At 50.8% G+C, this 27,886-nt stretch overlaps 1 protein-coding gene across 2 annotated transcripts in view; it reads right to left on the reverse strand.

The window, feature by feature from the left end:
* The window catches only part of LOC142461636 (phospholipid-transporting ATPase IB), a 481,622-nt gene that overhangs the window by 23,463 nt on the left and 430,273 nt on the right, over positions 1 to 27,886 (reverse strand). For both annotated transcript variants that reach the window (XM_075563588.1, XM_075563587.1), the window contains 2 exons: positions 18,187 to 18,275; positions 6,549 to 6,653 (listed from right to left, as the gene is read on the reverse strand). In XM_075563588.1, the coding sequence (XP_075419703.1) occupies positions 6,549 to 6,653; positions 18,187 to 18,275 (194 nt within the window). The remainder of the gene's footprint in view (positions 1 to 6,548; positions 6,654 to 18,186; positions 18,276 to 27,886) is intronic.

The following is a 27,886-nucleotide window of genomic DNA, read 5'->3' on the forward strand; positions in this document are numbered from 1 at the left end:
CGGACCAGGCTCGGGTTCTGCAGAAGGCCAAGTCACAGGGCCAGGGAGTGGCAGGGCAGGGTCTGAAACACTCACTGCACCAGGACGAGATGATGGAGTGAAGGCAGCTGGGGATGAGGTCAGTCTTAGCCAGGTGAGGGGAATGGGCCACAGACCTTTCTCTGGAGGGTGAGCTCAAGGTGGCACCATTTCCTGGCCCGTTGGCTTATACCCAATGCATGGGGAGGCCTGGGCAGGAGAGGTGCAAGAAGACCTGCAGCCAACCGTTTCCTCCCGGGAGCGATCAAATGGGTGGGTGGGGGTGGGGGAGTTCAGAAAGTCCGGGGCAGGCGCATGCGCGTCATTGAGCCAGCCAGCGCTGCTCAGGCCCTAAAGCTGCTCCCTGCTTCGCTGACTCTGGGCGATGATGCTGATTTTGACTTCTGAGGGGTGCTAATAGCCAATCGATGCTCAGACCTCATTTTAAAGCTCCCAAGGATTTCGGTGGGCGGGGGGGGGGGGGGGGCACCCAAGCATAATGCAGTTTCTCTTTTTTTTAGCTGAGTTTTTGTTTCGAATCGAATTAACTTTGAAGCAAGCCTCGGGAGAGAGTGCGGACAAGGTGGGGAAGGGGGGCGGGGTAGGTGGTTGACCTTGGGTTCCTGGGGGAGTCTGGATGGGTCTTAGGCTCCATCGCATATTGTCTGCAGATGACACGCCATTGGCATGTTGAGAACATGGCCCGCCTCCCCCAGGCTGGAAAGGTGGCCCTGAACTGACAGGACTGAATCCCCAAGCCCTCCATCCCACCTCATCCCCCCCCACCCCCAACCTGCCTGCTCCTGGGTCCTCCTGGACCGGTAGTCTGTCTGTCTGGGCGGCCACTTGCTTGCCTGCCTCCACCTCCTGAGCCCAGGTCTCCCTGCACCAAAGGGGGAGATAAGATGATCTAATCTGGCGGCTACTTTTCCCAAAGACACAGAGAGGAGGAGCCTTAAGTGAAAGGAAATCCCACCGCCTTGCTGGCGACAGGCGAGGGCTGCCCAGCTCGGCTCCACCGTGAAACAGGAGAAAAGGGGCCCAGAGCCCACCCTGCCCCCACTCCCACCGGCTGGGTGGGGGTGGGGGGTGACGAGAGAAGGGCAATCTCTGTGAACAGGCAGGGTTTTCCTTGTTTATTGAAACGAAGTCCAACTCAAAACCTAGAGCCCCTCACACAACCTACGGCCATCTTTTCTCCTGCTTGCTAGAACCCCCCTAATGTTATAGAACACCCTCACCCCCCCGCACCCCCCAAACACTCCAATCTCAGTGCCACCAAGTCCATTCCGACTCATGGAGACCCTGTCGGACAGAGTACAACTGCCCCTGTGGGTCCCTGGCACCGAAGCTCGTCAGTGCTGGAGAAAGCCTCACCGTTCTCCCGCAGAGCAGTAGGGGGGTTTGAACTGCTGACCTGCAGTTAGCAGCACAACGTGTAACCACAACGCCGCCAGGGCTTGAAAACAAAACAAAAACCAAGGGAAGAAAGTATAGCTCTGCCAACTCTTGGAAAACGGAAGGGGCTAGAAAAGAAGGATGTCTTCTCCCCCCACCCCCACCCCCAAATCAAGAAAACGGCGCATTTTGCTGTAGCCTACTTTGCGGCTTTCAGGAGCGTTGGTGGCACAGTAGGGTGGACCGTGGACATCGAAGCGCAAGAGAAACATGAAGGCAAGTTCCATGAAGAGGCACGCTCCAGCGACCTCCCCAGGTCAGGGTGCGTCAGCGTGGCAGTGGGTTTGGTTCGGTTCGGTTTGGCTGGGGGTCATCTGATAGAAAGAGCTTTGGGGGTACAGTGGGTGACCCATTGGGCTGCAAACTGGCAGGTCGGCATTTGAACCCACCAGCTGCTCCCTGGAGAAAGATCAGGCTCCTGCCCCCCCAAATACGAACCGCCTCGGAAACCCAAAGAAGCAGCTTGGCACAGACAGACAGGAGAGCAGCTGGCTAGAGTTACCTTACATGGCACGGTGGGCGCTTCTTTAGACGCTTGGGAAAGGAAGTGGTCATCAGTTGTATTTTCTCCCCTTGGAAGTCTTTACATGAAATAGACGCTAGCACTGGAGAGGGAAACTATTTTTACTAGCGCACAGAAACGCATGGGATAATCATTTGCTCAACAAGCTCCCTTCTGTACACAGCACAGCAGAGCTTACTGCCTCATCTCCAGAAGGCTTTCTGGAGAGGATTCCTCGAGGAGGGTGGGCAATCTAACCAAATCTCAATTAGCTCCAGGGTTGCCATCCGATAAGCAGTCCAAACTAACCCCAACGTTGTGAGTTCAAACCCACGCACCTCTCCATGGGAGGAAAATGCAGTTGTCTGCTCCTGTAAAGATTTATGAAGCCTTGGAAGCCTTGTATAGAGTGACTCATTCACCACCAGCTAGTTGATTCTGACTCACGGCGACCCTGCAAGGCCCAGTAGAACTGGTCCCTGTGGGTTCCGAGTCTGTAACTTTTCAGGAGCAGCAAACCGCATTATTCTCCTTCGGGGTGGCTGTTGGTTTCGAACTGCTGACCTTGATATTAGCAGGTCAACACATAACTACGACACCACCAGGGACCCTAGGAGGAAGGGCAGAGCTGAAGAAAGCCCTTCCCTTGCCACCCGGAGGAACTCTGCTTCCAGGGGGCCCCCTCTCCTGGGCCCCTACCATGGCCAGAGAGGCCCAGGAATGCAGACAGGAGTCAACAAAGCAAACACGGGGATAAAGGAACAATTGTGAGCAGCTCTGGGAGATCAAGCAGGAGCAACCATCCCTTGCAGAGAGCAGCTGCACTTACCTATGAGGCAGGTGGACCACCCAGAGAACTGGGAGCCAGTAGGAGAGAGAAACGCAACAGGGAAGGAATGAGCTACCTAAATGATCTTCTCTAGGAACCCAAGAGCTGAGGAGGGCACGGAAACCCACGGGAGAGGAAAAGGGAGATGAACAAGTAGGAGTCTGTACACACACACACACAGCCCTGCAGTAGCAGCTACCAAGCTGGCAATTACTGAAAGTGACCCCCAAAAGCTCTTAAACTGTCTCAATTTCACTACCATCGAGTCAATGCCGGCTCACAGGACAGGCGAGCAGTGCCCTGTGGGTTTCCCAGAGTTGTAACCCTTTATGGGAGCAAAGAGTCTTCTCTCTCTCTGGTGGAGCGGCTGGAGGTTTGGAACTGCCGACCTTGCAGCTAACAGCCCAATGCGTAACCACTAGCTCCAATCAGAAACTGGACAGAGCATGTGTTCCCAGATCCCTTTAAACGTGATTTTGAACTGCACACCGGACTATCTTCATGATCAACAGAGCAGACAGAGGCTCTCCCCGACAGTGAAGGCTGTTGGCTGAGATCCTGCATTCCTGTCATGATCCAGGCACACACACACACACACACACACACACACCCCCCAAACTCACTGCCATCCAGTTGATGCTGACTCACAGGGCCCTATAAGACAGCGTAGAACTCTCCCTGTGGGTTTCTGAGACTGAAATTCTTTATGGGAGTAGACAGCCTCCTCTTTCTTCCTCGGAGTGGCTGGTGGATTCGAACTGCAGATCTTGTGGTTGGCAGTCCTACTTGTAACCACCAGGACATGCTATACATACACTAGAGAACCACATGGGGCTCTGCGATGCTATTGCTGAAACCCCTGCCATCTAGTCCGTTGGACATGTAACAACCCCAGCAGATAGACTAGAACTACTCTCTCTGGGTCTGTGAGGCTGTCAGTCTTTTAAGGGAAAGAACAGAGCAGCTGACTGACCTTGAGGTCAGCAGCCCAGTGCATAGTCCAATATGCCACCAGGTGAGCAAGTTTCAGCTGGGCTTCCGGACTATGACAGGCGTGGTGTATACGTCCCCAAATTTAAAAACAACAACAACAACTCGATGCTGTCAGGTCAATTTTTTACTCCCCGTGACCTTCTACAACAGGGTTGAAATGCCCCAGTGGGTTTGTGAGGCTGTGAATCTTTATGGGAGCAGACTGCTTCATCTTTCTCCTGCAGGGCAATTGGTGGCTTTTGAATTGCTGACCTTGTGGGTTGGGTAGCACCCCAATGCATAACCCACTACAGTAGCACTGGCACTGGAAATTCATGCGGATCACAACAGAATACGGCTTGATACAATGCTGAAAGAAGAGTTCCCCAGGTCAGAAGGCAATCAAAACACACAGTGACCACAATGAGGGGACTCTGGGATACCACGGATCGTGACAGTGGCACAGCAGGATCAGACATGTCCTTCTGTTGTAAACAGGAAGACTGGGCAGCAACTAACAACAAGTGTCTATGACAGGTGGTGGGGCATTCCCAGGTATAGGAAATCCCTAGCCTACGCTCACACGGTTGGTAAGTGGCTAAGAATCCAACGCCACATGGTTCTCCCTGAACTCAGTCTGACCTGTGGTTTTGCATACCAGGGGCTTCAGAAAGTTCGTGTAAAAATATGGGGCAAAAGATACTGGGTTAGAAGTGTCTAGGGTCTTAAAAGCTTGTCCTAAAGCAAGCATCGTCTAACTTAGGCATCAGCTAAGTCCACACTGAAGAAGCATGCTGGTGTGTGTGATCCGAGATTGTAAATAATAAAATCCATGACCAGAGGAGGGAATGATATTAGAGCTTAAATTCTGAGCACCTGGTTTGCAGAAGGCTATGGATGAGCGAAAGCCCCAATCCATTTGCAGCCTCCCCAGGTGGATTAAAGCCTCTGGTGAATCCCCTATCACCATTGGCAAAGCACGTGAAGCCTTGCTGTCCGACAGAGTGCATCGAGAGTGGATTAATATAGATGTAGTTGGGTTAAAATTTAACACCTTATCATTGGTTCTCCCCTTTGTTAATTTTGCCTTCTTTTGAATTGAGCGTCTTTTGTGTTTTATTTTGTTATCGCTCTCGGTGGCGGGTGTAGCGATATGAAATCCGGGACAGGTAAATCTGTAAGGACAGTCACTGAGCCGATCGTTGTTTAGGGTTGTGGTAGGGGAGGCTGGGAGGAAGTGGGGAGCTAATGAACATAAGAATGAAGGAAATGTGGTGACGGTCGCACAGGTCTTGTGAGTATCTTTAAAGCACCGAGTCCAATGCTGTGCGAGTTATATGTCAATAAAACGGTTAAAAGAAAGATAAGGAGGTCTTTCCTCGACCTTTAGAAGCCTCCTCCCTAAGCTGCTCCAACTGCGTGGACTCAAGTTCTTCATAGCCTCCAAGCTCTGGTTTCAATCCCATCTCCAAACCGAAGGCCTTTTGTTTTTCAGTCTCCACAGACCAACAACATGCGGCCTGCGGGCTTGGCACGTGCCCCTGTGTCCAGCCCTGTCTTGAAAGGACTTCATCAGCCAGAACGAGACCCTGCCACACAGCGCAGCAACCAAGTGAAAATGCACCTTCATCCCACATCAGAGGAACTGCCGCGGGGCCCACGTCTGGACCGGGATTCCTTCTGAGGGTCTCAACCTGCAGAAGCCATCCAACCGAGATCTAGGAGCCATGGCTGTGCGTGTCTGGGAATCCTTGCACCCTCAGAGCCAGTGAATTGATTTCAAATCCCCTAAAGCTGCTTGTGTTTCCCAAGCTCCACCATTAGTGAGGCCGATGAGTACTCTGTAGCATTTTAAACGTTTTCATTGGCAAGGAGCCCCTTAGTGTTGGGAGACGAATCGTTTTGTTTGTTTGTTTTGCTTTGTTTTGATTTTTTTTACTTCCAGACTCAAGGAATTTACACCAGCTGAAAATCTAAATGGTCCCTAGAGGGGCCAGCAGACAGAATGGCATTAGGCTCGCGTGGCCCTGAGTGACTGTGATATATATATATAGGGGGCGGCTTCAAGGCCAGCCCTTAGCCCCAGCAAGTCAGGGTTTGAAGTGTATCAACAGCAGTGAGTTTTGTCTTGTTGGTTGGTAACTTCGGGCAGATGGATCCCCATTCATTAAGCACCACACCAAACCCCGCAACCAGGCACACGCTCAGAGGAACTCTCTGGAGGCGGACCTGAATAAATAATGCATGCCAGGGGAGCGGCTTCAGAAAGCTCACCCAGACATTCCGTTCCCTTTTCCGAAGCCCCCTTGTCCTTTGCCAGTACGTACACAGCACACGGGTCAGTCCTGCTAGCTGCTCCTTCTTTTATGTGCGAACGGGCCCCTGTCACACAAGGTGTTGGGTTTAATCACCCCTTGGGCAATTCTGCTAAACCCGAAACCAGCTCTTTCACCGGAAAGTCAGCGGTGCTCTGATTTCTCCCCTGTGCCTGGGGAGGGGCTTTCTGCCCATGTTTGGACTTCTGCACAAACCCCAGTCTTAACTGTGCATTAGGCCCCGTGCCCCCAGAAGTCACGTTTCAAGCTGCCATGGAGTGCGAGGTAAATCTAAAGCTTACCGCATTCTTAGGGCATTCCCCAAGTGCTTAGCATTGGGGGAGCAAGGGGAAGGGGAAGGCAGGAGAGGAAGACGCCTGGATCTGGACCAAGGAAGAATCAGAGGGGGTGGGCGGGCAGACTGAGCCCTTGCAAGTGGGAGAGGCCCACTCACCTCTTCCCGTTGCTATCCCGGAGCATGGCCTTCCCCATCACTCGGGCCTTGGTCTCCAGCTCCTGCACCTCCTCCAGCAAGGTTTTCTTGCAGGTGTGCTTGGCCCTGCATCAAAGGAAGAGACAAAAAGAACAGAACGTGTAACCTTGACAGCTGTGAGGACCACTTGCCTCCCTTCAGGGTCTTAACTGGACCCCCTGTGCCTGAGAGTGAGGCTGTGGATGTCAAAGAGCCCCCACAGCCTGCCCCTGGCCTAGGGCCCATTCTCAGGTTAGGAAAGACCCCAAACTCCAAGTCTAGGTTTGGCTCAGGGGCAGGAGTGTTGGGGAGATCTCTCATGCTAGACCCCTGGCATTCAGACCAAAGATTTGGGGTTCATGGGACGCTCCTGCTCTGTGTCTACAGCCGTTTCCTGTGGCAGCTGGAAACCCAGGCAGAGCTTCGAACCGTGACCCCAGAAGAACTGCGGGGCAGGAGAACAACACTGAAAGTACCACGGACTGCTAAAAGGACAAACTGGTCTGTCTCGGAAGAAGTACAACCAAAGTGCTCCTTAGAAACAAGGATGGCGAGACTTTGGATGTGTTGTCAGGAGAGACCAGTCCCCGGAGAAGGACGCCATGCTCGGGAAAGCAGAGGGGCGGGGGAAAGAGGCAGGCCCTTGAAGAGACGGAGTCACACGGGGGCTGCAACAATGGGCTCAGTCGTAAGAACTGTGAGGAAGGTGCAGTACTGTGCAGTGTTAGGGTCTCTGCTGGTCGGAACTGACTTGACCAAACCCAACAACAACAACTGTGGTCAGAGGAGAGCTTGGCTGATAACCGAAAGGTGGACAGTTCAAACCCACCAGTTGCTCCTCTGGAGAAAGATGAGGCTTTCTGCTTCTATCCACGTTCACAGCCCAGGAGCAATCCTGTCCTGCCCTCGAGGGTCACCATGGGTCGGAACTGACTGGATGGCAGTGAGCAGGCACTGTGATCAGAGGAATCCTGGTAGCACAAGAGACTGCTAACGATCCGATGGGTGATTCGAACATATCAGATGTTCCGGGGACAGAGACGCGGCAGCCTGCTCCACTCAAGATGACAGCGAGGTGACCTTATCAGGCAGTTCTGTCCTGTAAGGCTGGCATGAGCCAGAATCGGCCTGACAGCACTGGGTTTAGTTTGGCTTTGGTTAGTGGGTCCACGTTGGATGGCTTGTGGAAAGGCCAGTGGTTCAAACTCCCCAGTCACGCCGTGGGAGGACGCCATGGTTGTCTGGCTTCTTTCAAGATGTGCACCCTTCGAAATGTTATGGGGCAATTCTACCCTGTCCTGCAGGGTCACCATGAGTCTGACTCTACTTAGTGTGTTGGTTTTCTTTTTCACTGTGATCAGATGACCCAGTGGTTAGCCGTTTCCTTCCACCTGGCCTAGTTCACCTGGCCAAGGCAAGGAGGGGCCTTGTTGAGCCTATCAGAGTTCAGACTCTTCACGGAACGCCCTTGACCCCACGCGTGGAATCAACACAAGCCACACGAGCACAGCTTTTCCATCCTGCTCTTCCAAAGCTTCCCACGAGGGCCCTCGTGCATGGCCCTCCGCGGCACCAAACAACTAGGAAATGCCCAAGTCAGCTGGCCGAGGCCCCACACGGGAACCTCCTGGACACAGTCCCCTCTCCGACAGCCGTGCCTTTTCTCTAATGACCTGCAGGTGTTTTCAAGAAATTGGCTGACCCTGGGAGCTGCTTAAGTCCCAACAAAACAGAGATCTGCTGGTGGGAACAGCTGAGCGAGGAAAAGTCATTTAGGAAAAGGCAGGTTGGGTCTGGAAAGAGAAAGAATGGTAGCTTCACAGCGCGGCAAAGCTGGGAAGATTCTTCCTCGTAACGAAGAGCCACACCGTTTTCCCCAGTGGCTGTACAACTCTGTGATCCCTCCAGCGATGTATGAGCTCCCCAGTCCCTGCACACTCACTCCGGCATTTATTCTTTTTTGGTTTCTTGGGATTTTGCTGAGAGTGTTGGTGGGAGGTGGTTTCTCCATATGGTTTCAATGTGTGTTTCTCTCATGGCTAATGCACATGACATTTCCTCGTGTGATTGTCACTGCTTGGCTGCCATCATTGGTAAATCGTTTATTCATGTCTTTTGCCCATTTTTGGTTGTGGCATTCGTATTTTTCTTATTACGGTGCCGTTTTCTATCGATTTTTAAAATTAGCTCATCATCCGATATATCATTGCCAGATATTTTCCCAATTTGCGGATTCTCTTTGTACTCTTTTAATGATGTCTTTTGATATACAAAAATGTCCTATTTTTTAGAAGGCCCCCTCCCCGGGTCCTGTCTTCTGTAGTGTAGTTATTTCGCATTTTGTTCAGTAGTGTGTCTGTGCCTTGTATTCGGGTCTTTAAGTTTGTCCCTGCTTTTTCACTGAGTCTTTGTTTCAAGGGTTGATACTTTAGTTCTTCAATCCATCTTTGAGGTCATTTTTGTACATTTTTGTGTGAAGTATGGGTCCTGTTTCATTCTTTTGTAGGTGGAGATCCATTTGTGCAGCACTGCTTCTTGAAGAGGCTGTCTCCCGTCCATTCAATGTGTGTTAGTCCTTTCTCAAAGATCAGGCGTCTGTAGGTACTTGGTTTCTTTCTGAGTTTTCAGTTTTAAATGTTTGGTCTACATGTCTATTATCATACCAACACCAAGCTGTTTTGATCACAGTGACTTTCATTGACCCTCTTACTGACCAAACATCATGTTATTCTCCATAGACGAGTCACTCCTGATTCATGTCCAAAGTATGTGAGATGGAGTCTCGCCATCCTAGCTTTTAATGAGCCATCCAGCTGTCCTCCTTCTAAGATAGACGTTTGATTCATGGTACTTTCAATATTCTTCATCATGTTTGAGTGTATCTGTATCTATCTATCTATACATATATATGCATCTATGTGACTATATGCATCTATAATAATATATGATGAAACACATGGAGGCAGAATTATGGATACGTCTTAGATATCGTGTAGCTCGATAGCAAACTGACCCACAACTCATTGAAGGTCACCCATGGACACTGCTTCTTTAAAGATGCACCCACATGAGACCAGATGGTCAACGGTGACCTTCAAACAGACATGAGGAGTGGGGCAGGAACTTCAATAAATGGAATGGAACCATCAGAAAGTCTGAGACTGTTCTCTCATCCTGAAGAGTTAACCCATGTGACTGAACAGCTTAGCTAGAACTTGTCGGGGAACAGAGAGACCGAGTGAGGCAGAGAGAGTGAAAGAGAGATGACTCAAGGTGTGGGTGGCTGGATCCTGACGGATGAGGAGCACAGAGAGGTCTTTACGAGCATTCAGGTGTAGCTAAGAGGGACCCATCAGATTCATTGGGACGTTATGAAAATAAATGCACTGGGTCTAAATTTGTGTGTGTGCCTCTCCTAGTCTCTCTCTGTGCATGGCAGCAGAGCAATTCAAAGGGACATTTAAAATTCTTCGTGTGGATAAATATGCACGCAACAAAGGACTTTCAAAGAAATGCATTTCGTTGGAGAGTCAGCCAAAAAAAAAATTTCAAGGCCCAGTTGTACATACACATTGCTTGTTACCTTTCATTTCCATTGACCACCTCCTAGCCAAGCTTCTAATCAGGAAATGAAGTCATTCTAGAACCGCAGCCTGTCCTGAGCGATGACAGGTAAGGTACAGGAGATACAGTGAGATAAGGAGGTACGGGCTCCTCTGCGTTCCATGGCCTTGAGCACTGCTATTTTTACGGAGCCATGCTAAGGAATTTCTCCTCCAGAGAGCAGGCCCTGGCAGCTTCCCTAAGGATGCTGTCATAGGCAAACATTGGGGGGGCGGGGGGGGGGCGGGCGGAGAGTAAGCGAAAGGATATTACAATAGTTCTGGGTAATTTAAACTTCATGCCGCTAATAAAAATATTCATGAGCCAGGGATCACATGTAATCAGTCATTTATTTTCGTGAGAAAAGATAGGTGAGCTTGGTCCCTGGTGAACATTCCGGTTAACGGCACAGTAGCGCAGGTACTGCGAGGTGTCCCGGGCCTGAGAGTTTCATGACGGGTCTTCACCCAGAAAAGCTGACAGTGTTTGTGGGTAAAAAAAGGGCTGAGTTGCCTCGTGCTGTTTTTATTTTCTTTCTTTTTCTAACAGTCCGGGGCCTGCAACGGAAGAGAAAGACGTGGGCACAGCCAGGGAGAGGTGTGGACGGGCAGGCCACCTGTCTGATGGACTCACAGGAATATCTTTGCAAATGCTGGCCTGCTTCACGCTGAATGAAAGCAAGGAGCTTTGCGAAGTAGAGTGTAAACTCACCTGTCTGTTCCCCAAATTCAGAGCAAAACACGACCCTAGGATTTGTCCCAACCTAAGATTAAAGAATTGCGGCCAGTCGATGAGCCCATTAAGGCCAAGGCCATCTCAGAACTCGGCCTTCATGCATAGTCACTGATGATAAGGGATCCTCAGTGGACCGGGCCTCAGGAGCCCTAGGAAAACATACAGCAAAGGATGGCTGGTTGGGGCAGGTTATGGACAACCAAGACTAAGATGGACCCAGTGGATGTGACAAAGAACCAGAACGTTCCCAAAGCTGACGTTTCAGAAGAGGAAATCCAGCGGTGTAGCCTCATCAATTAAGCATATGAGCATCCACTCCCTCTTCTCAGAAAATGTATCTCAAAGTTACTTGAACAACAACAAAAATCAGGTTCTGAGTAGAAGACAAAAATGAGAGGTAACAGGCCTCAGAATGGGCAATGCGTTCTCCTATCCATGGATACAGGTGTGTATATAATAAATATACAGATCCCTCATATCTATGTGGAGAGACACACACACACGACCTTGTCTCATGCACTCTGGGCATGTTATCAGGAGAGACCAGTCCCTGGGAAAGTCGCTCCCAGTTGGTGAAGTAGAGGGGCAGTAAAAAGAGGAACCTCATTCAGATTGGTTGGCACCGTGGTTGCAACCATGGGCTCAGACACAGCACTGGTGACAATGGCACACGACTGGGCGGTGCTGGTACAGAGTCACAGCAAGCTTTGTTCAGCAAACCGATGTTAAAGCGTGGAGCTCTTGTTTCTGGACATTTCCTCCACGGAACTCGGGGCACTTCGGAGGGAGGTGCTTCCACGTCTCCAAGCTTTGCCTGGAGAATTCCGCAGTCTTCCACATACAGCACTGCTGACTCTGAGACCCACAGCACGTCCTTTCCCAGTGTTCTTTGCGTGTGGGGAACAGAATGACGTCGGGAGGGACAAGCTCCAGGCTGACGGGCGGATGAGTGAGGTCTCCCAAGGAAATTCCCTTAGAACAACCCTTGCTGGCCCCGAGGAATGAGCAGGTGCCTTGTTGTGATGGGAAACAATTTCACCGGGACCATGTCCACTTGAGCTTTCTTAGACATCTGACATTAGCGCTGATCTCCAAATCATTTTCCCCGTGGTGCAAAGAGTAAGTATATGGGTGTATTTTAATGAGACTGAGACAAGGTTATTATTGAGACAACTTTTCTGCAGCCATCCACTGACCACGGAGATAGTTTTAAACATGCGTTGTTGGGAATCTACCCCTGAAGGTAAGAACTGGGACCCAGGAACAATATTCTGACTTACTCTGGCATAGACGTGCAAAGGGGGCTTCTCAAAGTTCATGGGGGAAAAAAAAGAGTAGAAATTTTCCGTGAACTTTTTGAAGACCCTCGTACGCTGTTAGGTGCTGTCAAGTGGGGTGTCAACTCCCAGCCACGCCATGCACGGCAGAACCAACACCGCCGGGTCTGCACCATCCTCACCAGTGTTGTTACCTTTGATCCCCAGGGGGTAGGCACTGTGTCAGCCCATCTCATGGAGGGGCTTCCTCTTCTTGGCTGCTGCTCTACGCTGCCAAGCTTGATGTCTTTCTCTCCTGACCTCACGGCTATTCCATTGTGCTTCTCTGGTCCCATCGTTCATGTGCATTGATTCTTCCTGGGGCTTCCTTACTCAGGGCCCGACTTTCACACGCATCTCAGGCTCTTGAAAATGCACATGCACTTTTGTCCTCAAGGGGACATTCATGCATGTGGACACTTTAAACAGGTCCCCCGAAGAAGAGTTGCTTCATGAAACATGTCATGAGTACTGACTGGATCCAACCAAGCAGGATAAAACCTTTGATGACGTCTGTCTGTTCTCCATTGATCACTAGGCTCGATTGGTCCAGTTGGGAGGATTTGGGTTTTTTTCACATGTCTACATGCACATCATATGTAGACATGTATGTGAGAGCTAAACAATGACCAAGAGAATCATGGATGCATTTGACCTTGGTGAGGAGTATTGGAAAGCACCAGAAGAACAAACAAATCTGGCTTGGAGGAAGGATAGCCGGAATGCTCCTTTGAAAGTGCCGGGACGCGTTCCCACGTTCCGGAAGGGCCGGTCCCCGGAGAAGGGGCGTCCTGCTTCGTGAAGTGGAGGGTGGGTCGTTGAACAAGAAAAAGACCTTGGGTGAGGTGGATGGAGGCAATGGCCGCCACCATGGGCTCAGACACAATGATGGTGAGGACCGCGCGGGAGGGCAGGGCTTCCCTCTGCTGTAAATAAGATCTCGATGAGTCAGAACTGACCAGACAGTGCCTTCCGCCCCACCCCCACCCCCAACACACACACACACACACACACACACACACACACACACACACACGAGATGGAGCATACACACCAGCGATGCATCCCAGAAGTTGTTTTGCTTCCAGCCAAGGAGTTCTGCTCTCCACACGTGGGCCAGCAGGGCAGGGGCGCAGGTGGCAGAGTGGGGCGGGTCCCCCATCTACCCTGCAGCCCTCCTCTCCTGGAGCCCCCACCCCCCTCTCCACCAGTGCCTTCTTCCCAGGCTGTGGTCCCCGCTGGGTGCAGACTGGGGCTGGCAGGCCGCTTGGAAAGGAAATATGCCTGAGTCTTTCCATATGGCCCGGCCTAGAGCTGCTGCGGCACTTGATTTACTCTTGTTAAAATGTAAATGGTGTTAATTTTACTGTGACGGGGAAGCAGAGAGAGACAATAATGGGTTCTGTTGGAGTCAACAGCTCATTGGCTTCGTGGTGAGAGGGGACTTTAAAGGACTTGGAAATACCCAGACAACATAGCGGGAGCGGGAGGCACCGGGCGTCCGCCAGTAGCCGGCAAACATGCGCTGTGCGTTGGGAGAAAGCCTCGTTTCCTGTAGCCTCACCGGACAAATATTCATCTACAGCGAGTGAGCAAACAAAACCTGGGAGTCGCCACTGAAAGTGGTTGAACTAATAGCCCAGGATTGACTCTAAGAAAACTTAAAATATTAGATCTTAAAAAAAATGTTTTGTTTTTTAAATCTGGGACTAATTTATATTCAAATTACAGCTTGAACCCCAAACCAAACCTGCAGCCATCTAGTAGATTCTAACTCACAGCCAACCAGTCTGATATTTCCGAGGCTGCAAAGACAGCCTGGGCTTTCCCCAGAGGGGTTGCTGGTGGGTTTGAACCACCGACGTTTGGGTTGACAGTCCATTCTGTAGCCCACAGCGCCTCCTCCCTCCCTCCCTGCCGTGGAGTCAGTTCTGACCCATCTGGACCCTACTAGGGCAGAGTAGAGCTGCCCCTATGGGTGTCGGAGGCTGTACATTTATACAAGAGCAGAAAGCCTCATCTTTTCCTTATGGGGCGGCTGGTGGATTTGAACTGCTACCGACCTTCGGACTCACATCCCAGTTCAGAACTCACTACTCCAGGCCTTGTAAATTAAGCAAGTTGTCTGATGGAGCCAAGTCGGTGTTACATGTATCTACAGCCATGTATCTACAGCCATGGTTCTCAACCTTTCTAATGCTTCGGCCCTTTAATACAGTTCCACATGTGGGTGACTCCCAACCATAAAATTATTTGTGTTGCTACTTCATCACTGTCATTTTGCTACTGTACTGAGTCATCATGTAAATATCTGATAGACAGGATGTATTTTCATTGTTACAAATTTAACATCATGAAAGCATAGCGATGAATCACAAAAACAATATGTAACTATATATTGTGAAATATTTATTTCTAACGACAAATAAGTGAAATGTTGTCTTGAAGCATGGTGTAGCACGGGTAACAGTCTTCACACTGGGTACTCCTATGTGGGCATATATGCATGTGGGCAGACATGCCTGGAGACGGATAGAGGAGCAGTGTCTGGGTTCCTAAGACCATCGGAAATGTGTTTTCCAGTGGTCTTAGGCGACCCTTGTGAAAGGGTCATTTGGCCCCCAAAGGGGTCACGACCCACAGGTTGAGAACTGCTGATCTAAAGTAAGCCAACTTCCCCGATTATCTTGTAGAATTAAAAATAGTCGGTGTTGGGAAGACTCCTCGGGTGAAGTGTTGGGTAGCTCGCTGCAAGGTGGGCAGTTCAATCTCACCAGCCTATCCCTAGGCGGAAGATGAGGGTAGCTGCCCCCCTCAGGAAGCAGAGCCTCAGAAGCTCCAGGGAGCTTTTCAACACGGTCCTACAGGGGCTCCTATGACTGGATGGCTGTGGGTTTCGTGTCAAGGCCTGAACTCCGTCCCTCCAAGCTATGCCTGACAGGCCTGGCAGCCGTACCTGCTATATCTGACATCTGCATGTGGTGAGCCTCTTGGTTTTCTTTTGTGATGCCAGTAGGGATGGTCTTGTGCTTTGTTCATAAGGCCATGACATTGTCATGGTTGTTGTTAGGTACCTTAGGATCACCTCTGACCCTTAGGGGATCCTCAGAACCTTGGAGGGAAACACTGCCCACCCGGTCCTGTTCCCTCCTCACCGTTGTTCTGTTTGATCCCACGAGGTGGCCATCTTGTGGGGCCTTGTTCATTCTGTCCACCCTTGGACTTTCCCCAGCATGAAGTCCTTCTCCAGGGATCGGCCTCTCCTTGATACCATATCCAAGGTGCGTGGCAGGAAGTCTCGCCATCCTAGCTTCTAAGGAGCATGCTTACTTCTCTCAAGTCAGATCTGTTTGTTCTTAGGACCGCCCACGGCACTTTCAATATTCTTCGCCAGCATCACGATGCAAATGGATCGACTCTTCTCCGGCCTTTCCTATTCAATGTCCACCTTTTGCATGCGTATGAGGCACGGGAAAACACTATGGCTCGGGTCAGGTGCACCCTAGTCCTCCAAATGACATCCTTGCTCTTCAACGTAGAGTAGGGTGTTATGAATTAGAAGCATCTGATTGCTTCTACATCATAAAAAGAGCAGCACAGATAGACAGGAGACAGACACCAAGGAACGAACGCCGAGGCGGCCAAGGCAGAAAGGGTTGCCAGCCACTCGGAGAAGCTGAATCAGGCACAGAAGGACCACTCCCTAGATGCCCACCCCAAATCCGAGGGCTAGCCCCCTGTATGGTAAGAAAATAGGTTTCTGTTCTTTGAGTGGCGGCCTTTGGGGTTATGACAGTAGGTGGCTAAGATATCCCACAGAGCAATAAATAGCTTGTGCCACACCAGGGCTACCGACTAACTGGACCAACAACAGAGTCGACACTGCATCACTGTGCTCAGTCAACCAAGTCCACCTCTCTTCCCGCTGTAATCATGATTCTGTCCTTTTTGGGTCACAGCTTTCCCAGAGAAAAGGCATCGAGCCCAACCCAGTGTCATAGAGGACATTCTAATTCACAGGGACCCAGTGGGACAGAGTAGAACTGCCCCACCAGGAGCCCAAGGGTGTCATCTTCATGGAAGCACACTGCTGAGTCTTAAAAAAAATTTTTTTTCCCACAGAGTAACCGGCAGGTTCAAAGCCCTGACCTTTAGATGAGCTGCCGAGCATTTAACTGCTGCGCCACCGGGGCTCCTTCCACAAGACGGAACTCATGGTCAACGGATGCACTTGAGAAAATGTAGTCATTTCAGTTTTACCAACAGCTGACAACTTAAAGTTGACAGGAGAAGAAAAAATAATAAAATAGGAGCTGTAAAATTCTCTCTTTCTCTCTCTCTCTCTCTCCTAGTTAGCATGGGTTGTCCAGCAAATGCCACAGTGAAAGCTGTTTCACATCCTTCCCCATGAGGCAGGAACAGTCCTCCCCATTGCGGGAGGAGGCGAAGGATATAAAGGACATCTGATGCATTTCCCTGGAAGGCTGGATCACAGTCACACCGTCATGAAGTGTCCCCCAAAGGACAAGCCCAGCAAGGAGTTGCGACTGTCAGGGAAGTTGGCTACAGCGTGTAAGAGGTAGTGGGCCTCGCTCAAAGCAAGCTCAATGTGATCTCACACAGAGGCAACTACGTGTTTGCTCCCAGGTTCCATGAACGCATGTGTTGTGCTGCCATTTGGACTCCCCTTTTTTACATAGCTCCCAAGAGATTTCTGAAACCGTGTATTTATTTGGAGATATATGGATTGACCCAGTGGCTGGGGCAGCGAGCTCAAACTGATGGCGATTTTGAGGATGGCATGAGACCACCGAGTGTTTGGTTCTGTTGTGCACGGGGTCACTGTGCTTCAGGATCGAATGGATGGCACCCCACAACCACAAAGAGCATTAGCAAAGGTGGAACACGAGGGATTTCCTAATGAACCCACAATACAATTCCATCTTCCATAAAGATGAAATTCGTTTTCCCCAGAGACTTCGCAAAACTGACAGGCTAGAGGAAAGTTTCTGTTGGAAAGTTTCTGCGTCTGACTGATTTGGCAGGGAGAAAACCATGAAGCCTACAGCCTTCTCATCATTTGCAGTGATTTACACAAATGCAATACATCTTTAAGCACAGTGTGCTAGTCTGGGTTGACGAGAGGAACAAATTCATTCACACACGTATGTGTAAGATAGAACATTATATCAAGCAGTAATTTATGCATCAATAAGACATCCCAGCCCAGTCCAGATCAAGTCTGTAAGTCTGATATTAGCCTATCTGTCTGATACCAGTCTATGAATTCCTCATCAGATTCACACAACACATGCAATGATGCTGGATGCCAGAAGATCACAGGCCAGTGGGTGGAAAGTCTTGTGGCTCCAGGGGCTGTGGAAGCATCTCCAGAGCTCTGGCTGTCAGCAGCATGGCTCCACGTGGCTTGTCAACAAGAAGGTATAGTAGAGAGAGAGTGTGCCCATCCCACTTCCAGGGAGGAAGACAGGGAGTTCCCAGAATCCTCAGGAAAAGGCCATGCCCTACCCAGAGGCCTTATTGGCTATGACCTGACTGACCGGCTAAACTCCACCCCTTTGCTCAAGTTGACAGGAGATGATGTAACTGCCACACATGGGATTCTGAGCCCCGCCATATTGGTGATCACTTAGCATCTACTTTCTGATCTGAGGAGAACTATATCCTGAGCCATGCTTCCTAACCTTGAGCGGGCGGGGTGGGTAGGTCTGTCTATGGAAATGCTGCCTTATGGTCGCTGACAAGGCGACGGTCTCAAAATGAGGCACAGCAGGCCATGAAAAGCAACATCCTTCATCCCCAACAGCAGGCCAATGGCTTCTGCGGACTCCCCAATCCCCGAACCTCCTGGGGCAGTACTCAGCCTCAGGAGAAAGACAGCTCACCGCAAGGGCAAGCGACAAGACTTCGGGTGACTACGGTCACGACTTCCTTTCCCAACTTACGCTCTCCAGGCGATGTCTTCGATCAAACACGCCGTGGGAACCAGAAACAATCCCAGCCAGAAGTGCGCAGAGCTCAGGACCATGATGGCCTGCAAGAGACAGACGGGGTACTTGTCTTAATGTTAACATTTTTATTTACATTTCCTTTCTAATCGACACACCCGGGACCTCCTTCCATCATTCCTAAAGCGATGAGCTTTTGCTGTTCCTGGACTCCTTTTATCCATGCATCCATCCATGCATCCATCCATCCATGCATCCATCCATACATCCATCATCCATCCATCCATGCATCCATCCATGCATCCATCCATGCATCCGTCCATGCATCCGTCCATCCATGCGTCCATCCATGCATCCATCCATCCATGCATCCATCCATGCATCCATCCATCCATGCATCCATCCATGCATCCATCCATCCATGCATCCATCCATCCATGCATGCATCCATCCATCCATCCATCCATCCATCCATCCATCCATCCATCCATCCATGCATCCATGCATCCATCCACCCACCCATCCATCCATGCATCCATCCATCCATGCATCCATCCATGCATCCATCCATCCATGCATCCATCCATGCATGCATGCATCCATCCATCCATCCATCCATCCATCCATCCATCCATGCATCCATCCACCCACCCATCCATCCATGCATCCATCCATCCATGCATCCATCCATGCATCCATCCATACATGCATCCATCCATGCATGCATGCATCCATCCATCCATCCATCCATCCATGCATCCATCCACCCACCCATCCATCCATCCATCCATCCATGCATCCATCCACCCATGCATCTGTGCATCCATCCATCCATGCATGCATGCATCCATCCATCCATCCATGCATCCATGCATCCATGCATCCATCCATCCATCCGTGCATCCATCCACCGGCCTTCCCTTGCTCATTCCTTCTCGTAACCAGAATTATTCCTGTCAGAACCATTTGGTGCAACAGTGATCCTCACCGCCCAGAAGAGGAAGACCGGCAAGTTACAGTCCCTGCCTTCAAGGAGTTCAAAATTCAGCCCTCGAGGACAGCCATGGGTTGGGATAGACTTGATGGCAGTGGGTTTGGGTTGGCTTCGAGAAGGCAAAACTCACTAGTGTTGAGTCCATTCTGACTCCTTGCCTCCCTCCAGGACAGGACAGAACTGCTCCAAAGGGACTCTGAGGCTGGTGACAGAGCACTTGGCCTACACACGCATGCGATGGTCTTTCCAGTTGTGCCGGACGCCATGTGAAAGCAGGGCATTGAATAAGGAAGCCCGCGGAAGAATGGGTGCATTTGAATTGTGCTGGAGAAGAACACTGAAAATGTCGTGGAAGAAGTACGGTCAGAGTGTTCCTTAGAGGCAAGGATGGCAAAACTTCATCTTACATATTGTGGTCATTTTGTCAGGAGAGGTCAGTCCCTAGAGAAAGATATCGTGCTTGGTAAGGTGGAGGGGCGGCAAAATAGAGGAAGGCCCTCTACAAGATGGGTTGACACCGTGGTTGCCTCAGTGGGCTCAGGCATAGGAACGACTGTCAGGGTGACGAAAGACAAACCGGGCAGGACTTTGTTCTGTTGTGCACAGGGTCGCTATGGGTCGGAACCAACTGGGTGGCACCTAACCACCATCACAACACACGCATATCAAGATACATCAAATATAGAAGTGTTCTAGTTCCATTTCAGCATTTTCTCGGCTTTGAAACAAGTCACTTCAGAACTTAAACAGTGGAAGCAGCCCAGGGTCTGATCAACTTGAGAGAACCGACTCCTTCAGTGTCTAAGTCCTAAACCCACTGCCATCCTGTCGATTTGGACTCCTTGAGACCCGAGGCAGGACTTCCTAGTGCCTAAATGGAGGACTCCTGGTGGCAGAGTGGTTGAGCATTGGGCTGCTAACTGCAAGGTCAGCAGTTCAGAACCACCAGTAGCTTCAAGGGAGAAAGACAAAGCTTTCTACTCTAGTCAAGAGTTCAGGCTCGGGAACTCACAGGGGTAGTTCTGCCCTGCCCTGCGCGGTGACTATGAATCGGAATCCACTCGATGGCAGTGAGTTTGGGTTTGTTTTGCTTCTCACAGGAGCACACAGCCTCACTGATCTACCTCGGAGAAGCTATTGAGCTTACTCTCAAGTCTCTTCTTGGAGGAAGCAGTGGTTCCGTGGGTTAATAAGCGTTAGACATCTAATGGGCAAGGTTGGCAGTTCAAACACACCAGACATGCCTCAGGAGAAAGACGAGGCTGTAAGCTTCCATATAGACTTACCCTCCTGGCACCCTGAGGCAGAATTCGATTCTGTCTTAAAGGTTTGCTCTGTGAACCCAAATGAATTCCACGGCCAAGGGTGATTCTGTGGCAGAAATGTCAAGCACCACGTAAGCAACTCGGGCATCCCGTGTCTGTCAGTGTGCTGCCCTGAGGCGCTTCCAGACTAAGACAGACTAGGAAGAAAGCGCTGGTGACCTACTTCCAAAAATCAGCCTGTGGGTCACAACTGTCCGGTGCCTCTGTGCACCACGGGGTGGCATGCACTGGGGCCAGCAAGACAGCAGCTACCTGCAAAACCTGGAGAACCTTTTTGGCCAGCTATGCTTGCTCTCTTTTCTTTCTTTTTTTTACAGGAAGCATATATTAAGACGATGAAATAAAAGTTCCCCTTACCAAGAGAAGCATGATGGAGGATTTAGAGTCCAGCCTCCTGTCTGTACATGGCTTACCTTCGCAGTGAATAGGAATCCCAGGAGCCAGGCCTGAGCACGGTGAGGCACTTGCGGGCAAATGTTAAAGGCTGGCTGTTCAAATTCACCTATAGGCTTCTAGGGAGAGAGCCCTAGAGACCTGCCCCTGTAGGGAGCCTACACCTTCTACTTCTGTCACCAGGGGGGGTCACTACGAGTTGGCATTGACTCGCTGGCACGCAGCAATCTGACACTAGCCGCAGAGAGGAGCAGATCCACAGGGCACTCCCTCCCGGTGGGGAGTGGCGGGTGGATTTGAACGGCCAACGTCGGGGTTAGAGGACAAACCCTTCCTGACTGCACCACCTGGGGCTCTTCCAAAAAACCCGAACTCCCTGCCATTCAGTCAGTGCCACCCACTGTGGGTTTCTCAGAGTGTAACTGTGTACTGGAGCAGGGAGTCCAGATTTTCTCCTGAGAGGCTGCTGGTGGTTTCAAATGACCCACTTCCAGACGGCTGCCCAAGACTATACTACCAGGACTCCTGGGTCCTTCACAGGGGAACTTTGGGCTACAGCCCCAGCTTTTGTTATTTAAATTTCATTCAACTCTTCTTGCCTTCTTAGCATAACAAAGAGCCATTTAGTGAGCCAGATTAGGTGACCAATGGCATTGAAGTCCTCGCCTCCGCCCCTCCCTAAAAGTTTGTGGATAAATCCCATGATCTTTTCAGGCCATTTTCCCATGACCCTTTCTACCAGGGAGTGGTTGGGAACTACCCCCTTGATGTGCTACTGGCCCCTTTGGGACGAACGCACCCCTCAGTTAACGGGCTTCAAGCTGTTGGTGTTGCCCTTAGGTACCATCCACTCGATTCTAATTCATAGCAACCCCACACACAGCAGAAGGAAACCCTTCCCGGCCCGGCGTCTTCCTCGCCGTTGTTCTTATGTTGGAGCCTGTAGACACAGTGGCTGAGTGGATCCATCTTGTGGAGGGCCTTCCTCGTTTTCACTGCCCCTCTGCTTTGCCAAAAGCAGGATGCCCTCCTCCAGGGACCGGTCTCCCCTGACAACACAGCCAAACTATGTGAGACACAGTCTCCCCATCCTTGCCACTAAGGAGCCTGCTGGCTGTACTCCCTCCAAACTAGATTGGTTGGCCTTTGATTAGCCATTAGTGACTGTCAGCCACTTAGATGCCAAATGCACAGAACCCCGGCTCCCATACCCACCCCCGGTGGCAAAATCAGACCCACTTTGCATTTGAGAAACCTTGGGGCTCAGGCAGGGGAAGCGAAGAAAGGACAGGGCCCTGGTGAGAGGCTGGCCCACCCATCACCGGCGATGTACACACCAACCCACCAGCTGATCTTCCAGCACCTGGCCAAGAAGGGGTAGGGCCTCCTGGTAAACAGCTAGCACGCACCAGTCTCCCCAGCACCTGCAGAGCACCTCATCAGATGGGCGAGACCACCCAGCCACCTTGGTGCCATCCCTGCAAACCCCGGTCCATTCAAAACAAGACAAAAGCTAGGACACACAACCTCTTAGGCAGTGGACTTCAAGAACATCTATTCTTTTGGGCCAACAAAGCGGAAGGTCCCCTCGTCCCTGGATGTTGCTATTCGGAAAGCTCCAAAGTGAGCCCTTCACTCACGCAACAGCCATGGTAAGGGGCTTCGCGTCCTCTTAGCAAGCACTGGAGATAGTGTACCGTAGGCGGCGGGAATCATGCTGGGAATATTAACCACGGAAGCAAGCACTGCGTGGAGAGACCACGGGTTAAGAAACGTCTGTGAGTTGCAGCCTCCCCATCCTTACTTCTGTGGTGCGTCCTGGCTGTACTTCTTTCGAGATGGATTTGTTTGTGCATGTGGCCGTCCACAGGACTTCCAGCAATCTCGCCAGCACCACATTCAAATGCATCGACTTCTACTGCCTTCCTTATCCAGTGTCCAACTTCCCCACGCAGATGAGGCCGTGGACAATGCCCTGGTTGGGGTCAGGCACACCTTAGTACTCAAAGTTCTCGTTCTTCGACACTCTCAAGAGATCTTGTGCAGCAGTTTACCCAATGGAATGCGCGGTTGCTTTCTTGACTGCTGCGTCCGTGAGCATTGATCGTGGATCCAAGCAAGATGGAAATCCTTGACAACTTTGATACTTTCTCCATGGATCATGAGATGTTATTTATTGTGAGGATTTGGGTTTTCCTTACACAGGGCTGCGATCCATCCTGAAGGCTGTGATTCTTGATCTTCATCAGCAAGTGCTTCAAGTCCTCTACCTTTCAGCAAGCTATCGTAGGATGTTAATAACCCTCCCTCCAGTGCTGATGCCGAGTTCTTCTTTACAGAGTCCAGATCCTCACATTATTTGCTCAGCATACAGATTACGTAAAAGGACACAACCCTGGCATGCACCTTTCCTGATTTTTAGTCACTCCTTACTCCTCTATTCTGTTTGGCTGCCTGTTGGTCCAAGTACTGGTGCTCCCTGAACATAAAAACGTGTTTCAGAATTTACATTCTCTGTTAGCCATAATTTGTTATGATCCACACAGTCAGACCCACACAAGTAAACATCTTTGTGAAATACTCTGCTTACATCCAAGATCCCTCTGAGGTCAGCAACGATATCCCTTGTCCCACGTCCTCTTCTGAGGCCAGCTTGAACTTCTGACAGCTCTCTGCCAATGTAGTTGAATGAACTTGTGCCAATGTAATGTAATTAATTAACTTCTGCCAGTGTAGTTGAATGAACTCCTAATTAACTTCAAGCATAGTGGAATTAATGAGCACACTTTTATTTGCATGGGGTATTAGTGATATTGTTCAATCAGTCCCCAGTCTGTGAGGGTCACCTTTCTTGGGAAAGGGCATAAATACAGATCCGAGTCTGAGTACACTTGCATTAGGTCTGAGCACACTTCCGTTAGGTTGACCATGTTAACTGTGCTATAGATTTCAAGTAGATGAAGGATATCTACCTATCGCTTTGTACCCAAATAGAAAAATTAAAAAGTAGGTGGCAATTGCTTAGAAACACTATAAGGGTGGAGCTACACGCCAAAAAGTTGATTATGGACGGGGCATGGCACAGCCACATTCCTGAGAAGGGAAAGTTAGTCCTCGATCCCATGTGCCCCCAGACCCCAGCGTGTCCATGAGGGTGAGGGCCTGGGTCTAGGCAATCAAGAAGCATTAGCTGCCACAGAAGAAAGGCCGCAACCACCGGCTTATCCTCCTCATGGGAAATCCCAGCTTCCACCAGGCCTTGTACGCTATCATGAAGGACACACTTTTCCGAGCTGGAATTTTCCGGAAATTGTCTTGGCCACCAAGCTTCTCTGTAAGCAGGAACTGAAGACACGGCATGGCCGTTTATGCGGGTGAGCGATGCTTTCACCCCAGGAGCTGAACTCACAGGTCAGAGAGGCAAACGCCCACATGGCCTGGCAGGAGGGCCCCCCTGAGAGGAGCTGGGTCTTCTCTGCTCTTCTACTTGACATTGATGGAGATGGAGATGATGGAGATGACATAGATCATAGTGTGACTTGGGTGCACACACATACATATCCTAATTAGGAGATAGATATATATATATATCCCCCTAAACGTTTCATTGTTAATTGCGTGCGGGCGTACAAGGCAAATCACGTTCCCACCCAACAATTCGCACACATTTTGTGTGTGTCAATAGGACCCCCACCATGTACCAGCACTAAGTCCACTTCCTCACCACGTTTCCTCTTTCCAGCCTGCCCTCTCCCATGACCCTTCTGAACGTTGGTCCTATGGATCTCACATGGCCGATTGCTCACAGGTCTCAGTGCTCGTCTAGGGTTACTGTGCCCCCTTGTAGACCTGTCTGTTGTTTGGATGAAAACTGAGCCCTGGGCATGAGTCTGGCTCCTGCCTGGAAGCGTGATTAGGGGGTACAGTCTTGGTCTTTTCAACAATCTCTCTCCAGCCAGTGACCATCTGATCCAGGACCCTCCTCTTTTTTGCTGCCCCCATCCTTGGAGGACTCTGGCTGCACTTCTCCCCAAAACTGATCTGTTGGGCCTTTCCTCAGTCCCTGGGACTTCCCACATTCTTCTCCCGCACCCCAATACTGCTGTCTATGCTCTGGGAGGCGCTATCTCAGCCTTTGTCCATGATCTTGGAGTGCGATTCAGATGGATCAGGAGCCTGAGGTGACATCAGGTGGATGAACCTCTCGGTGCCTCAATTTCCCTAGCTGCAGGGCAGCCATGGCTGCAGCGCCTTCCCCACGGCAGGGCTGTAGAGCAGTTAAGAGACCTGCTCAGCTCACTCTAGTGGAGTATGTAAGCATATTAAACCTCTCCCCATGCTATTTTTCCAAGCCCCTCAAGAAGCCCTGGGGGTCTGTGGGGGTGGGGTGGGGGGTATGCAAAACCTTCCAAATTAATCAAGTACTTCTTCCTTCCTCAGTCTTGCTGGGGCTCCCCTCCCCCTCCCATCTGCGCAGCCCCTTGCTGTCCCTTCTGCAGATTTGGAAACAGCTCTGACCATAAAATGACTCAGATGGAGCAAATGAGCTCACGGCAGCGTTGTGCCCTGGCAGGGTCCTGAGTCCCCGCCAGCTGGCCACGGGCCCGCCCCTCAGCTGGTCTTCTCGGAGCGGTGCGGTCCAGGGGACCAGAGATGAGACATTTTCTCCAGTGTTTGCTTTAGTCTGACAACTGCAACTGAAACTCTGCAGCCGTGTGCAGCCCCCGAGGGAGGAGCTCCTGCCCCATCTCTCTCTCTCTCTCTCCCTCCCCCTTTCTCACTCCAAAGCCCCTGCTTCTTTCTGGATAGAAAAACGTTTTGCAGGGAGAAAAAGACTTCACTTCCTAGAGATTTCATGCTAACCAAATGCAGGCAGCAAGCTAACCCCACCAAGATCCCAATTAAGATACAAACACCGGGCTTTCCATTTTCAAGCAACCGTGGCTGCGAGAGTGCTGGGTGGATGACCACCAGGGCTGAGATTCAAATCCACCAGCTGCTCTAGGGGACAAAGATGAGGCTGCCTACTCCCATTGAGATGTATAGTTTGGAAACCCTAAGGAGCAGTTGTGCTCGGTCTTTTGGGGGGTGATTAGGAGTCAGAATTGACTTGATGGCAGTGGGTTGGGTTTGGGGATTTTGTAGCTCAGTGAGTTAAGCTCTGAGCTGCTCACTACAAGGTCACAGGTTCAAACCCATTAACTGCTCTTTGGAAAAAAGATGAGGTTTCCTGTTCTGGTAAAGATTTCCAGCCTTGGAAACCTAAAAGGGCAGTTCTACTGTTTTATAGGTTTGCTATGAGTCAGCTCAGACTCGATGGCAGTGAGTTTCCTTTCCGTGTATTCCCTTAAAGACGTGCAGTTTGTGAAACCCTATGGGGCAGTTCTATCTGTCCTCTTGGGTCACTATGAATCGGAATCTGCTTGACAGGAGTGGCTTTCTCGCTTTTCAAGAGCAGATATCCAAAACTAGTAATGTCAGCCAATGTATCAACCCATCTCATTGTGAAGCAAACCAAACCCAACCCACTAGCATCGAGTAGGTGCTGACTCCGTCTTTGAGGACAGGGTAGAACTGCCCCTGTGAGATTCCCAGACTGTCCCTTTTTATGGGAGTAGAAAGCCCCATTTTTCTCCCAAAGGGTGGCCTGGGGTTTCAAACTGCTGACCTTGTGGTTTGCAGCCCAACGCATAAGCGTGACACCACCAGGACTCCCATGTGCAAATCACCAATCAGCCACATAAGATGATGCTTGATGCAGATCTGGACTGCACCTTCTCCCAGCAATAACGCCGGTGCCCTTTGAGGGTGCAACGAATCAGACACGTCATCTAAAACCAGCCCTCACTCGTTCCCACCTCTTCCACGCTGACCCATGGTCATCCCTGCGGCTGCCTTTGGCAACAGTGGCCCCCACACAGGGAAGAGGCAGGCCCTTGCTTTCAGCTTCCCCTGCCCTTTGCTCAGAGTCAACCAAACTCATTCCGGTCTTGTTGACTCTGGCTCACAGCGACTCCACACCACAGAACAGAACTCTCACCATGGGGTTCACACACTGCCGTCTGTCTCGAAGCAGACAGCCACGCCACTCTCCTCCGAATGGCTAGTGCCTTTGAGTCCCCCTGACCTTTCAATTAGCAGCCAGGTGTTTAACCACTGCACTACCAGGGCACCTGCCTTTCAGAGTAAGCCCACCTGTATGATCTCCAGGACCCACAGGCAGCCCTGCACCGCCCCCATTTTTCAGATGAGGCCAGTGCGGAGTGACTAGTCTTTGACCACACACAGAGCCGCTAAGTCAGGATTTCAACTGAGGTCGTTGGTCCAAGAGCCAGTGCCTGTACCAAGAGGGCGGCGTGGCCTACTCCTGGTGGACCGTGACTTTCGGGTCACCTTCAACATGGGCTGTTCTCTTCAGGCGAGCCTTGCCCAGCATTCCAGTGGCTGATCTTCTGGCCACTTGGAGGGCTTTATTCTGATAGGATTCTCTTTCTCCCTCTGCTTCGGAGATCCCAGTGGGACTCTGCTAATTCGCCCGCTACACTTCTGGTTTCGTCCGCTTCCAGTGGAACATTTGAAGATGCTGGATTTAACACCGGGACCAGTTCCAGGAGAGGCCTGGAACTCCTCGGCTCACTCAGCGGTCGCCGGAGAGCTCGCTCACCGTCCATGTGGCCAGTCTCCTGCATCAGACGGGCCAGCTCGTAAACCGGCCGTGGGATCGGATCCGTCCTGAGACGGTGTGTTCGGTGTCGGGTTGAGCTTTGTATGTGCGAGGAAACAAATTTTTCTAATGCCGCTGTCTGAGAGACACCCTTTCACGTTTTTATCTGTGTTTCTCATTAGAGGGGGGAAACAAAGACAGAAAAGAAAGACGGCTCGCTGTGCCTAAACCTGAATCACGCCCAGGTGTGCTGCGCTACCTGTTCAAGGAAAAAGGAAGCCTGGGATTGGTCAAGTAGGACAACAGAAACCCGCCTGCGGA

Source organism: Tenrec ecaudatus, chromosome 11 (assembly GCF_050624435.1).
Source record: "Tenrec ecaudatus isolate mTenEca1 chromosome 11, mTenEca1.hap1, whole genome shotgun sequence".
Lineage (NCBI taxonomy): Eukaryota > Metazoa > Chordata > Mammalia > Afrosoricida > Tenrecidae > Tenrec > Tenrec ecaudatus.